At 43.3% G+C, this 15,509-nt stretch overlaps 1 protein-coding gene across 1 annotated transcript; it reads right to left on the bottom strand.

Moving 5' to 3' along the window:
- Positions 1–3,777: 3,777 nt before the first annotated feature.
- On the bottom strand, positions 3,778–15,238 carry FGF3 (fibroblast growth factor 3). The gene is made up of 3 exons (XM_038406849.2): positions 14,919–15,238; positions 11,786–11,889; positions 3,778–4,770 (listed from the first exon to the last, which is right to left on the bottom strand). The coding sequence occupies exons 1-3, from the start codon at positions 15,184–15,186 to the stop codon at positions 4,438–4,440; spliced, it is 705 nt and encodes a 234-aa protein (XP_038262777.1). The 5' UTR covers positions 15,187–15,238; the 3' UTR covers positions 3,778–4,437.
- Positions 15,239–15,509: the final 271 nt, after the last annotated feature.

Below are 15,509 nucleotides of genomic sequence, written 5' to 3' on the forward strand. Positions count from 1 at the left end.
TATATTAGAGCTCACTATTTACCTCTACATGCAGCATCAAGATTTATGTGTAATCCCTCTCCCTCCATTTGTAGGAATTTCACAAATAAACCACTGTCCCTTGGTCCAAAAGAGTACAGATTATAACAGTAATAGCTGTGTTTAGGATTAGTACTGCAGTATTTTTATAAAGGGAAGATTATGAATATCATTGCATTTCTTTTTGTGGTCTGCATCCAGAAAGGGGATATTCTTTGGGTTTCAGAAAGGCTCCCCTTCTGCTATGCAACAGTGGCATCTAAACTATTGCAAAACTAAAACGGGACAGAGTTTTCTTTAACTGTCTAAATTTGGAGGTGGCCTGAGAATGCTAACAAAGAGGGACGGTTACCATCAACTGTTCTTTAATTATAGATCTGCTTGTTCACCTTCCCAAATCCTTCAAACCTTCCGAAAGGAAACAGGAGACATCTGAACTTGAGCTCTGCTGAAAGCTTCAAAGGCCTATTTAAAATAGCTTAAAAAAAAAGCCTCAGTTCAATACTTTTTTTCTATATGGAAAGCATTTTACCAGTGAAAATACAGAAAGGAAGTATACAAACCTTCCATAATAGAAAAGGAAGTAGATACTTGGCATTAAAGAAGAAATTGAACCCTTATTGAAACTATTCAGTTTTGTTATGCTCATTCTTTTGGCACAACAAAATTTCATGAGTACATGTTTCTCTAGAGAGTTAGTAGGTCTGTTGTCTCATTCTCTCTGCTTGTCTTTCTGCTTTGCCCCACTGAAATGAATGGTCTTGTATAGAATGTCCTCAAAGTGATATGCAAGGTTCTGATCTCAGTGACGTGGAAATTGGTAGCAATTTCACTGTCCCAATATACAAAAGCCAAGGGGCTTTGTGTGTAAGAGAATAAACACATTTACTCTGGAATCCTCCTTTACTTCCTATTACATTCGCTTATGAAAACCCTGCTGTTCCCTGAACCCAGGGTAGTCTAGAGCATTGTTGCAAGGCTTTTCTCACAAGAAATGATCCAGTTCCATTAGAGATAATGGAAAGACTCCCATTGCCCTCAGGAGTTAGATGGCTGTAATAACACAAAGAAATTTTCATTGAAATGCTGAAGTTTATGGTATCAATTCAATTAGCTACAATAGGGTGAAATCTTTAAATGTGTATTCTGCCCACTGACTTCACTGAGGATTGCACAGATGTAATTAAGAGTAAAATTTGGCCGCAAATAGATACACCCACATCAAATTCAAGTAAGAATTGCTTTTTGCAATTAAAATTGCTTAAATTTCTGTGATATATGTAAAAAAATATATCTAGCTAGTATCATTTCATAGGTCAGGAAATGTTGTTCTTCCCACCATTTCTTCCCCCACCATAACATGTATATTATGCCAGAATGCACATTTCCAGTTGTGTTTCACTTTGTGGGCCCGAATGTCGATCTTCATTATCTGCTAAGTGCAGCAGAGAGGAGCAATCTCCATCTTTCCTCACTATCCAGCTATCTTCTTACCTTACTGCACACTGCAGCCTCAGGCAAGCCAAGCCACAACCACACCATACCCCTCCCCAGTGTAATTTGTGCCGGGGCTTACTAGGGCTGAGCCTTGGCACCTCTAGGCTTGGCAGTTCCTAGCCCTGGCACCTCGGGGCTTGCTGCGTCAGTTATGAATGTAAAAAATTGCTTGAGCCCCGGCACCTCTTTCATTACAAATTAAGCACTGCCTCTCCATGACAATCCCTTCCTAATTTAGCACAGCTTTTCCTTTCCTTCACATCACTCCTGATGTTCAAGATTCTCAGGACTGTGAAAGCTGCTCATGTTCTACCTCTTGCCTGCCCAGCCAAACTGCTTGTCTTCTCATCACTATTTCCTATGTGTTCCCACTCAATGCCTTGCTGGGGCATTTTGTGGCTGGGGTATAGGGAACATTGCAAGGCCAACACAGCATCTAAGGAAGTCATATTGCAATCAGAGTCTAGGAGACAAGGGAAGGTCTGGCCTCCTACACAGATGCAGCCAACCCCCCAAAGACATCTTGAAACCTGTAACATCTTCCTGTGGCTCTTTGGACCCTTCATGGAGTTGGAAGACTATGCCCTCTGTCCCTCCACAGGGTTGTCTGCCAGTGAGGAACACAATGAAGAAAGTCCGCATTCTCAAGACCACTGAATTTTATGCTCAACTTGGGTCTTTCTGTGGCTCTTTATGCAGGAAGACATGATATGGCCTTATGTCTGCATTCTTCAGCACTCATAAGGAAAACACCCCTCCCCCCCCGCTTTTTAAAAAGGTTGAAAAACAATTCACATTTTCATCCCTTTTTACTCAGCTCCTGTATTCCCTATGTTATAAGCTGCATCATTTTTAATGTGTATGTGTTTTCAAAATGTTTTTGATATATGGAAGCCCAGAGATCAAGTAAGGTTTTGATTGCCCATCTTTCTTATTCAGCGATAGCTTTTCTTCTTTGTGAGTATAATAAAGTGGGGGTGCAGACAAGTGTGGATGAAATGGGACAAGGGAATGAAAGCTTACAAAGGTGCGATTATGAGCTCACATATATAGGTATGGAGGTTGGATTGAGAACATACTCTGTGTTCAATTTATGGGCCAAATACTCCCCTCTCCCTCATGAAAATCTCTCATTGATGATAATGGCAGTTTTGCATGAATTGTCCTTAAATGCCTTATTAAATGGATAGACTAAAATAGCACCTATTAGTATTTATTTACTGAACAATCTGATTCGTTAAATAAATGCTTTGGTATCTCTCTACTGATTTTAATGGGCCAAACCTTCAGAGTATCCACAATTCTCAATGAAATCAACACTCTCATCAACTTCAGTGGGAAGAGGTTTAGGATCTAAGTTTGAACAATGTTTGAACCCATGTTTGAACAACTTTCAAAGAAAAGAATACCTGAATCCATTTTACTGGTTGTACTGAATCCATTGCAGTCTCTTGCACGCAGTTGTGTTATATGTGGGCTTGATTTGCCAAGGTGCTGATCACCTTGACTCCCATGCTAACATAATTTCAACATATTGATTGATAAGATTACTGTCCATGCATACCAGACACTTCTGAATCAAAATATTGCTCTGTCAATATGATCATATTACTTGAATGCTAAGTTCCACTTTTTCAAAACTAGGTATAAATTCAGAATAAAACATGACAAAAACACACTTAACTTTGCAAAAGTTCACTTCCAGATTCAAATCAGAAATTGCAACTGACCCCATTTCTATAAGAGATTGAACCAAAGTCCAAGATCAGTGATCCAGATCTGGATTTGAACTTTGCATCTTGGATCTATCTCAATTCAAAATACAAGCATTTTTAAATAATAATAATAATTAATAGAAAAGCCATCTTAAATCTGTTTTTGCATAGCCAAACTGATTTTTTTTCTGTACTGGTTAAAATATATTAACTCCCAGAACTAAGATTTTTATATAGAAAACAGCCCAAAGAAAATGTTTGGTCAAGGGTCCTCTCCTGAAGGCTAATTTCCCCAAGATACAACTCCCAGTTGAGTTATTGACTTCAGTAGGAGTTTGGGATAGCAGTAGCAGACCCTGAGTTCCCATTCCCTTATAAGAGAGGTTTCTAATGGAAATTTGGACAACTTTAACATCATATTCTAGTCTTAAAGCAATGAATAAGATTCAATGTATAATAAACTGGTTTATAAGGTCTTCCAACCCTTTATATTAGTAAAGCTTATATCCTTTATTAAGCTTCATAGAAAACCATTAAATAACAAGATCAGATGACCTCATGTTTTAATTAAACAAATTCTAGAACACCATAACAATGTGTAGCACTGTTGAAATATTTCAATTCAAAGTAATCTTACAATTTCAGCTTAAGTTAATTTCAGGGGAGAGAAAATGAATGATACTGACTTTGTCAAAACAAAGGTAAAAATAAATACATGTAACTTACAAAATAAACCAGTTCTGAGATTTCTGTACTCCATTATAACTTGAATATAGTCCTGTACTGGGAAACTATTGAAAGGATTATAAAAGTGCTATGCTTTCTTCCAAGAAACAGGTAACAGGTGTAAAATGTTCATAGTAGAGAATGGTTCAGTGGGGGAATACCCCATTGGAAGAACACCCTAAAGTAAGTTAGAAAAAAAATTAAATTAAGGAAAAGAAAAATGTTAAAGGCCATTGACAAAATTATTACATCCATCTAATTTACATTTGAATGTGCCTCAATTTATGTTACTTGTTTTTAGCACAGGCAATAATTCTAAAATATCTAAAAGTAAATAGGTTTGATGTGACATCCAATTAAATATACATTGTATCAAGAATGTCCCTGCTGACATGTCATACAGTCACAGCTGTTTGTTTTCTGGTCGCACTTCGAACACTCTTTGCTTTCAGTCTCCACCCCAATCCCCCCAAGGAATTCATTAGTGTCCTCTCCTTCTTCTCTGATTCTTACTCGGAGGCTTCAGTAGACTCTCTCTGTATTTAATATTTGTGTGAAATAGCCGGACCATTTCATGATCTTTGTTATCCATTACCCTGGGCAGAAAGAGAGAGGATTTCTGTGTCCTGCGGGTTTTAAAGCCCCTTCTGGGTCGGCCTTTCCCATTGATGGAGACATACCAGAGTCTCTCGGCACTGGCTTTGCGTTTGGTGTTGGCTCCACTGGGCACTGTCCGGTACAGGCGAGATGCGTAAGTGTTATAGCCCAACTCATGGATCCTTTCCACGAACTCACACTCGGCATTGTAAGTTTCCTGTAAAGCAAGCACAACAACCATCAGCTCCAGAAAGGCAGCATGGACTATAGTTGAGCACCCTGACTAGTGCAGGAACAGGACTTACAGAGGGGTCAATTGGTTATTAAACAAAGGACTGCAGCATATAGAAGAGGAAACATGAGAGAAGGATGGTATAAGAGGGATTCAGAACAGAATAACAGCATCTATCTACCTTTCTATCTATTAACAAGGTCTTACAGTATCAAAATATCTATCAATTCACAAACTAATATGTGAAAAACTAACCTGCAATAGAAAGAGACAATAATTCGAACTATGTTATCTTTTAAATTGTTATATGTATATATCTATGGATTTTTTTCCTCTGTAGATGATCATTATTGATTTATCACTAATCATAACTACCTCACTATTACCTTGTGCTCCCCCAGATCTATTTGTTGTATCCACCTGTTGTCTCTTTTCTTATACTTGGATCCTGGTGAGGAGGTGACCAGCCCTCTGTGGAGAAAGAAGTGGTTCGGGACTATTTAGAAAAGCTGGACAAGCACAAGTCCATGGGGCCGGATGCATTAAATCTGAGAGTGCTAAAGGAGTTGGTGGATGTGATTGCAGAGCCATTGGCCATCATCTTTGAAAACTCATGGCAATCAGGGGAGGTCCTGGACGAGTGGAAAAAGGCTAACGTAGTGCCCATTTTTAAAAAAGGAAAGAAGGAGGATCCTGGGAACTACAGACCAGTCAGTCTCACCTCAGTCCCTGGAAAAATCATGGAGCAGGTCCTCAAGGAATCGCGTCTGAAGCACTTAGATGAGAGGAAAGTGATCAGGAACAGTCAGCATGGATTCACCAAGGGCAAGTCATGCCTGACTAATCTAATTGCCTTCTATGATGAGATAATTGGCTCTGTGGATGAGAGGAAAGCAGTGGATGTGTTGTTCCTTGACTTTAGCAAAGCTTTTGACACAGTCTCCCACAGTATTCTTGCCAGCAAGTTAAAGAAGTATGGGCTGGATGAATGGACTATAAGGTGGATAGAAAGCTGACTAGATTGTCGGGCTCAATGGGTAGTGATCAATGGCTCCATGTCTAGTTGGCAGCTGGTATCAAGTGGAGTGCCCCAAGGGTCGGTCCTCAGGCTGGTTTTGTTCAATATCTTCATTAATGATCTGGAGGATGGCATGGATTGTACCCTCAGCAAGTTTGCAGATGACACTAAACTGGGAGGAGTGGTGATACGCTGGAAGGTATGGATAGGATACAGAGGGACCGAGACAAGTTAGAGGATTGGGCCAAAAGAAATCTGATGAGGTTCAACAAGGACAAGTGTAGAATCCTGCACTTAGGATGGAAGAATCCCATGCACCGCTACAGACTAGGGACCGAATGGCTAGGCAGCAGTTCTGCAGAAAAGGACCTAGGGGTTACAGTGGATGAGAAGCTGAATATGAGTCAACAGTGTGCCCTTGTTGCCAAGAAGGCTAACTGCATTTTGGGCTGTATAAGTAGAAGCATTGCCAGCAGATCGAGAGACGTGATCATTCCCCGCTATTCGACATTGGTGAGGTCTCATCTGGAGTACTGTGTCCAGTTTTGGGCCCCACACCACAAGAAGGATGTGGAAAAATTGGAGAGAGTCCAGCAGAGGGCATCAAAAATGATTAGGGGACTGGAAAACATGACTTATGAGGAGAGGCTGAGGGAACTGGAATTGTTTAGTCTGAGGAAGAGAAGAATGAGGGGGGGATTTGATAGCTGCTTTCAACTACCTGAAAGGGGGTTCCAAAGAGGATGGATCTAGACTGTTCTCAGTGGTAGCAGATGACAGAACGAGGAATAATGGTCTCAAGTTGCAGCGGGGAAGGTTTAGGTTAGATATTAGGAAAAAAATTTTCACTAGGAGGGTGGTGAAGCACTCTAATGCATTACCCAGGGAGGTGGTGGAATCTCCTTCCATCGAAGTTTTTAAGGTCAGGCTTGACAAAGCCCTGGCTGGGGTGATTTAGTTGGGGATTGATCCTGCTTTGAGCAGGGGGTTGGACTAGATGACCTCCTGAGGTCCCTTCCAACCCTGATATTCTATGATTCTATGTGCTCTATTTGTTATGTGCGTGTGTGTATGACATCCATCACAGTGAGGCTCTGATACTTGTGTGGTGACTTCAAGGTGCTATGGCAATACACATTAATAATAATAAAAGAATGCTGTAGAGGTTCAGAAGGTCTTGTTCCCAGTTTGAACGTAGAACTGGGAACACAGACCTTCTGAATTCTAGTCCCAGCATTGTCACTAACTCACAGGGGATTTGGGCAAATTGCCTAATCCCTTGAGTTCAATTTTCCCATCTGGAAAACAGGGATAATGCATTTGTCTCAAAGAATTATGAGGATTTATTAATTAATGCCTGAAAATCACTTTGAAGATGGAAAGTGCGGTAGAAATACTCAGGCATATCATTACAATTTGTTCAGTCAAGATGAAATTATTAGTTTGCTTGCATTTCTGGACCTATAATTATATATCTGTGCACTGAAAATATAATTCTAATTTCCTGATGTTTATATACTATGGACATTTTGAAACTATTAAAGAGACATAACTGTGTATCTTGATGATGAACTGTATATTAATAGGTAGATGCACTACACCTGTGGACTATTACATTGAACTGAGTCCTAAGTAACAGTTGCCTTTAAACTTCCTTAATAACTGTTTGAGGTTAAGGAGGTGTGTACAGGGGTGGCACATCTGTATAATTTTTGGTAGTGCCCAGAACAGATCTAAGTACTGCCCCGCCCTGCCCTGCCCCGCCCCGCCCCCCACACCTGCGTTGTAAGCCAATATATATATATATATTTAGTTATGTAAAAATGTGAGGGCTCTGGGGTGGGACTGGAGATGAAGGGTTTGGGGAGAGGAGCTCAGGGCTAGGACAGAGGGATGGGATGGGGGGGGGTGAGGGCTCTGTGGTGGGGCGGGGCTGGGGATGAGGAGTTTGGGATGCAGACAGGCTTCCCTGGGACTGCAGTCAGAGAGGAGGACTCCCCCTAGCACTTTCCCCAGCAGTCTGGGGGAGGGGCCCCCTCTCCCCTAGTGGCAGCACACTCACCTCGCACCACTGTCACTGAATGTGCTCCTAGGGTCCCTCTCAGGTCCAGGAAGGCCCTTTGCCTCCCCTGTGGTGGGTGCGGGGGTGGGAGAGGAGCTGCTATCACATGTGTGCCTCCTTCCCTGCTGCTGCCCCTCACTGTAGCCTCACTGGGGGTGGGGGGTAGGGCTGCCCCTTGCCCAGCATAGGGCAGGAGCAGTGACTGCAGTTGGGGGGGTCCCCTGTGCTGGTGGAGGGTCCCACCAGAAAAGGAAAGGGTCCGAGGCAGAAGGGCAGGGTCAGGGTCAACCTGCCCTGGCACTAGGGGATGGGGGGCACTAGGACCCTATGGTGGCAGTTGATGCCAGCAGAGTGGAGTGCAGCGTGGAGCTGCAGGGGGAAGCCACCAGCTTGAGGCAGGGATGCTCCGGGGCCCAGGAGAGGTGCCCGGTGCAGCAAGTGGGGTCTGGGAGATACTTGAGGGAGGTACGTAGGGGTGGAAGGCGGGCTGGGGGAGAGACCTGGTCCCAAACATTGGTGGAGCCAGGCACCGAATATTGCTGGAGTCCGGGCACCATGGGCCCATATAACTCGACGCCCCTGGGTGTGTGTATACTTCAACCTGAATGGTCCTCTGAAGCATATAACTCCTCTTACATGACAAAGAGTTACACAAAAACACATCCTTCCTGGGACAAATATGCCCCTTCATGCCATTCCCTCACTATAGCAGTGACAAGTTCAGTATGTCAGATCCCATACATGCTGTTCACTTAATGTATGCTTACTTTTTATGTGAGACACAGAGATTTGTCCCTTTAGCTTTATCCTCTACTGAAGGATAAAAATGGGGTTTGAGAAATCCCACATGAGTCAATGCCTTCGCCTTGCTGTGCACAATAGAAATTGGTATTGGGGTTTTAGCTCCTAAATATTCAGGCTAGATTTGGAGGAACATCCTCCACATTGCTAAGAAGCAAAGTCCCTTCTTTTCTTTGCCATTCTTTCAACTTAAACAGGTAATATTGGTAGAACATAAAAGCAGAAAGGAACCTCTACTGCATTCTTTGTTGAACTTTTTCCTCGAACCTCTTCTTTAGAGGAAGAATTCTCCAGTAGTTACAGCATTAACTTGGGATTTGAGAGACTTAAGTTCAATTCCCTGGCCCTCCACAGACTTCCTGTCTGACCTTGGGCAAGTCACTAAGGGTCAGATTTTTAAAGGTATCTACATCTAAAGATGAAAGTGCGTGCCTGGTGAAATTTTGAATATTTCACTAGGCATCTGCATCTTTAGACAGCTAAATGCCTTTAAAAATCTGGCCCTAAGTTTCTCTGTGTCTCAGTTTGCCATCTGTAAAATGGTAATGTTATTGCTGCCCTATGTCATAAGGATGTTGTGAAGATAAAAACATTAAAGAATATGAGGTTGTCAGATACCATAATGATGTGGGCAGCAATAGGTAGAGTTTTCTTTCTCTGCTTCTGTTCTTCCTCTCCTCTTTTATTCCAGAGTAATTATTTCAGAATAAAGTCACTTTTATTTTGGAAAGAGTGTCCACAGAGGGAGTTATTCCAGAATAGCTATAGTGGAATAGTTATCCCAGAACAGAACAATGGGGATAAGGGTTGGGTTTTGGAGGGACTTGGCAGGTCTTACCTTGGACTAAGGTCAAAAGGAGTGAGACAGAGCCAGTAAGGGAGTCCATAACAGCTTAGCTGGCCAATTGCATTGGTTAGACCATGATGGACTGTGTGACCAGGATGGATTTTGCCTCTCTTTGCTATCCTAAAGACTTTCAGATTCTGTGTGCCAGCTGACTAATAAATTGTTACGCTGTTTTGATATAAGCTGCCACTGCAAATATTCACTGAGAGCATTGTGCCCTGAAGGGGTACAGTACAAGCCTCCATTTGGATTTACTGCAGGGAGTCACAGAGAGAGACAGGAATCAATGGCCCTGAAAGCCCAGTCTTGGAGGCCATGGGCCTGCCTCTGTGGATCTGTGTGAACCCTTGGGGTTCAGTATACTAAAGGGGCACTCCCAAGGGACTGGTTCCAGACTGTGAATCATTCTAGTCAATTTCCCCCTGTATACAAGCCCATGGTGTGCCCTCTCCTGGTCTGAATTGTTGCCTGTTACTTGCCCTATGAAAAGGAGAAGTGGGAACGCAATAGCTTTTCCCACTCTGGTCCCTTCCCCTATAGAAGAGAAGAAGTTGTGAACTCTAAAAGGAGTAGCAAAGACAATTTTTCACAATTCAAAGGAGACTGATTGCAGCTGATTCTCCTCTCATTGGCGCTGAGACCAACATGGGGCAGCCACAAAGTGGCTTGATCATCTTTCTTACACTGAAGGGAGAAATCCAGGAGGGAAGGCCTCTCAGGCCTATCTGTGGCTTCTCTCCATCATTAGAGATGAACCTTAGGAGTCTGTTAGCATCATTTAAATACCACCTGGGGAAAAATATCTAATCTGAACAAGGAAAAGTAAGAATTTACTTTAATATCTTTCGTTCATTTGGGATGAACTGCTTTTCTGAGTTGGTGGAAGAACACCATTCTAGAAAAGGGGTGCTCAATCAATACCTCTAGTTGGGAGTACAGGGCTAGCCCTGTTTCTGCTGTGACATAACAGAGCCAATAAGGGGTACATTCCACTCCAACAGTTTTTCTTTGGTGAAGCTACTTGTGACACAAATCCACTATACCAACAAAGAACCATCATCCTTACACACAACCCCTTTATAAAGCTGCAGTGGACACTACAGAAAGAATCTTGTAAACATTCACCAGAAAATACTCTTGAGGTGGTAGAGGGAAATAAATATATTAAGTTAGTTGAGAACTCCTCACTTTTGATGGTAATTGAGTTATGTAGACTGCATGGGCATGGAAAATCTCTCCTATCTTAATTGTATCATATCGCTCAAATCAATAGAATTACATGTAATAACTAGGTGAGGAAAGCAAGTTCCAGGTAACTATATTTTACCCTGCACATTTTTTTCTTTTAAAATCTGCTTTCTTATCTCAGGATTCCTGGGGAAACCGTTCAGTCTAGTTGCTACATAATAATAGTTTGATCTCAAGATTGCCAGAGATTCAGTCAAGGGCATTGGACCAAATTCAAAGTTGATGGATAATGAAGTAGTGTAAGTTACATGTTGGTAAATAGTTCTTTGTACCTAAGTGAGTGTAAACGAGTGTAAGCTGAGGTATTTTACACCAAGGGTGACGGTGATGTTCTGGCCAAACTGAAGTCACTGGCAAACTCCCATTGACTTCACTAGAGCCTGGATTTCACCCTAAAAGTCTGGAGGAAAGTGTAAGGTTAAAGTAATGGTTTGAGGGGCTTACTTTAACTTACACCTTCTTATCACTTTTTGTAGTTGCTTTTCCTGCTGTATCTCTGTCTTCTGACCCCAGCTTGAGTTCTCTTACATTTGCTTGTGGCCCAATTTTGTACTCTGTAAGAGAAACTCCCATTGACATCAATGAAGGGTTTTCTAGTTTTTGACTCCCTTCCATCTGACATTTACACCTACTCCTGGTGTCAAAGATATATTTCATCTATTAATTTGGGCCATTGTGAATATATATTGATATCATATTTGTTTCTGGTGTATTTTTCTTGCTTAATTCTGTATAACTCAAAAACTTGTCAAGAGAATCTTAGCCTTTGCCAAATAAATTATTTTTGTCTCTTTGGCTGTACAGGCAACAAGAAAAGTTAGCATACTTAGCACTTTAAATGCTGTAGCAGAAAGGTGCTATCAATCTTTTTTTCTATAAGCATTTATTCATAGCAGATAAACCTTGTCCACTCAAGATAATAGTGTTTCTTCCCCCCATCCCCATGAAAATTACTGACATCCAAATAGAACGTTTCCATTTCAGTACAATAGTTAAGGTGCCACTGTCTTAAAATAAAACTTACTGAAGCATAAAGTCTTCCCCTTTTGTTCATGGCCAGGTAGCTGCCAGAGAACAAGCCTTTGATGGCAACGACTCCAACATCAACTGCAGTTATCTCTAGAATACCTAGAAACAGAGGAGAGATGGTTTGTTCCCCTTCATATGTAACTTTCTGAAATACATCCGAACAGCTACTTACCTCCAGGATATGAGTTCGCACTTATAACTTATACACTCAAGAAGTCAAGCTGCAGTCATGTACATAAAACAAGACTAACAAAATTAGACAATACAAAGAAAAACTAATGAGATGGGAATCGTTGGAAACTGACAGTGAATGCCTGCTTGTTTGATTGAGCTTTAACTCTTTTTAAAAAGGAAAGATCTGGCATTGAACCACAGGTTCACCTAATCCTATATGTATATGTATAAAAAGTTTAAATCCCCTTTAATGCTTTTCGAGGGATACCATAGCGCTTGACTTATTGAAACCCGTCACAAAGCTACCCACTTCAGGACAACGCTCTTTCTGAGGTCTCCAGAGGGTAAAACGGAGTAAGACGGCTGCATCTTAGAACCACGTATATCATCATGAAAGGAACTTTTCCTTTAGAAAGTTGATGTAGTGCTTGAAACGAGGACAGTATGACAATAAGGGAGGGGATATTTCAGCCCTTAGAAGATCGTGTCTAATGCATTAGACAAGGGGGGGCGGAAAGAAGCCCAGACAGCCTCCCAAAGGGTTTGCATCCAGCCAAAGGATGCTAGGTGCAAACTATCACAGAACTCGTGTAAGGGACGAGGCGGTAGTAGGTGCTGGTGCGATACATGTGCAAACTTATAGCTTGCTTTTGGAAGCTCCCAGTTCAGCAGTTCTGGTTTCAAAGCTCAGTCCTCTCTGTAACGATCTAGAAGCCGGATGTAAACCCAGGAGTGTCTTTTGACGATTGGAAAACACACAGTGCTCAGCCTTCCTATTTCGCGGAGTTCAATTCTTGGTCGGACCTCAATCTCGACAAATCCGTACAGCTGTTTTGAATCACCCGCCCTTTTGCCGTCGACTGAGCTCGGAAGAATGTCTCCTAAAAGTCTTTGATAACGAGGGTTTCCCCCCCCCCCCCCAGGAAATCGTGGTTTTCCTCTGTGCACTTGAGCCAGATCTCGGAGGTCTCCTGGTCTCTGTGCGCTAAGCAGAGCAAGGGCGTAGGTTTCCCCGGAGCATCCTGGGCTCCAGACACCCAGCGTGGGATGCTTTGTACAGAAATAATGCTGTACTTCCTATCCGGGGGAGTGGGAAGAAAGGAAAGTCCCGGATCTCTGGGGATTTAAGGTCCCGCTGTGAGAAGAAAGTTGTTTCCTCCCCAAAGCATCTTCATGAGACCCCGAGTCCACATTTTTTTTCCACCAAATGCATCCGATGAAGTGAGCTGTAGCTCACGAAAGCTTATGCGCTAATAAATTTGTTAGTCTCTAAGGTGCCACAAGTCCTCCTTTTCTTTTTGCGAATAGAGACTAACACGGCTGCTACTCTGAAACGAGTCCACATACCGGCTGCAATATCCCCACTGGCCTGTTAAGAAACGTATTTGAAAATCCCGACCTTTCCTTCTCTCTCTCACTCACAGCCCTTTGCTCTTGACATATCCCGTTTCATCTCAATGCTGATTCCCCGCACATTGCCGGGAGGGGGTGGGGGGGAGGAAAAGTCTTGTAGTCTACACCACCTCACATCCCCCCAGGAGGAGACCAACAAGAAGATTGGGGGCGGGGAGGCAGCACACAGACTGAGGGGGGAGAACTAATCCGAAACCCGGTTTGAGACTAAAGAAAGCCATTGGATGGTCTGAAGACTCCTCTGGAATCAGCCCTGGTCCTAGCTTGGTGACAGGCAGCTGCGAGGGAGCTTTGAAAGGAAATGCGAGGAGAGATGCCTGCAACTGTAGCAAAGATGGTTAGACAAAGTGGCAATTGAGTGCAGTTAACCGTTGCCTCGATCCTGGTTTATCCCCCGTCTGGACACAGAAAAGCTGCTTCCTACACTAATGCTACAACCAGGGAAACTCAGCTTGTGTGTGTGTGTAAAGAAGGTGTACAAATCAAAAGGGGTTTGGGACACAAGTTGCTGCATCTTAGACCTGAGCTGCTTGTTCAGAGCATGGAGAAATCTGGGGCAAGAGAACAGATTTAAACCCCCTCCCCCCTCCACACACACACTCAGATGCTGTGGTCAGTAGGCCCCCTCCTATCACCAAATCAAAGGCAACTTGAAAAAAACAATTTTGTTTTGACTTTTTGGAAGTGGGTGTGTGGCGGGGTTTGGGGTACATTTCTTTCCCTTTGTCTCATTCGCTTTTAGCACAAGCCACTGAGCAATTTCGTGGGTGGGTGGGTGTGGATGTGATTCTGGAAGCTGGTTTAAAATTGACTAGTTATTAATAAGTGCGCCGACTCTGGAGAAAAACGAGGACCAGATCCTACTCCCATTGATCTCAGCCATAATTCTGCCATTGACTTCACTGGGTCGGGTCCAAATCTGTATTTCTCCCGTTTGTGCATTGCGTGTGGGCAGAGGAGTTTGGAGAATACGCTGCATGAAAAGCGCAGGGGGAAGGAGAGAGATGGGCTTTGTCGGGTGGCATTAAAGATCCAACAAAATCCAAACCGAGGAACTCTTGGACAGAAGAAGTGTATTACTCTTACGGTTATTAGCAGCTTCGGAATTGGTTGTTTCTGCCAGTGTTATCTGGGAGGGACAAATGTGTACTGCAAAGAAATTCCAGCTTTGCAAGCAGATCAGGGCAAAATCTTGCTGAATTTGAATCTGGAAAAAAAAATCCTAATAATAAAGGAGCAGATTCTGCCACCCTAATTCCCCTGGGGTAGCACCTTATTCCTCAAGCAATCCTATTGAACTCAATTAGGACTATTCCGGGAGTAAGACGCTGTTCAGAGCAAGGGTGTCGGAATCTGGCCCCCCGTGTGTCTGTTTCACTGTCACTTCACTCTAAACAGCCCCAAGGCTCGTTAATCGCCTTGGTTTCTAAGGTTAGACCTGAAGGACAATTCAACGGGTCAGAGCGAATAGTAATTGAAAGCCACCCTGAAACGCTAATAGAGGAGGAAATGGGCAGGGGAGAGGCATGCACAGTACTTACTGAAGACGCTGTTTTTCTCCAGGCTGCCGTTGATTTTCCCATTGGAGTGGATCTGGAGGTGATACTTAGTGGCACAGTAGAGCTTCCTGCGCCTGGGTGCTCCCCCGAGATGCTCATAGACCCCGCCGCGCCCCCCAGCATCTCTGCGCAGCCTTGGGTCACACGTCTGGCCTTTGGCACAATAAGGTACCTTGGGCACCTCCGCAGCCAGCCCTTGGGACCAAGATTCCTGCCACAAACTCAGCAGCAAGATCCAAATTATAACCATTGTGGCATGATGGCCGCAGCCCTTAATCTGCTGGGGAGATCAAGGCTTGGCGCAGATGACACCAGGGGTCCCATTAAAGAAGTCTTGCTAGCAGCCCTTCAAAGTTGCAAAGCACACACTGATTCAAATCGTGATGCATTGGCAAGTTTTTATCTGCCTCGATCTGTCCCTTGTATCTGTCTTAGAGCTACTTAAATCAATAAAACACGGGAAGAGGCCACCGAGGCGTCCCAGCTGTTTGGATGGAGCTGCAGTGATCAGAGTTCTCCTTGGGTCTCCAGCTAGACAGACTGCACGCATGAGAGAGAGAGAGAGAGAGACCC

Source organism: Dermochelys coriacea, chromosome 6, assembly GCF_009764565.3.
Source record: "Dermochelys coriacea isolate rDerCor1 chromosome 6, rDerCor1.pri.v4, whole genome shotgun sequence".
NCBI classification, from domain to species: domain Eukaryota; kingdom Metazoa; phylum Chordata; order Testudines; family Dermochelyidae; genus Dermochelys; species Dermochelys coriacea.

What these genes read in the sequence shown, in the direction of transcription:
- FGF3 (XM_038406849.2), bottom strand. Translation starts at nt 15,186, where the DNA reads ATGGTTATAATTTGGATCTTGCTGCTGAGTTTGTGGCAGGAATCTTGG. An exon ending in GGAGAAAAACAGCGTCTTCA is followed by an intron (nt 11,890 to 14,918) that starts GTAAGTACTGTG and finishes CTCTGTTTCTAG; the next exon opens with GTATTCTAGAGATAACTGCA. An exon ending in GGGGAAGACTTTATGCTTCA is followed by an intron (nt 4,771 to 11,785) that starts GTAAGTTTTATT and finishes CTTGCTTTACAG; the next exon opens with GAAACTTACAATGCCGAGTG.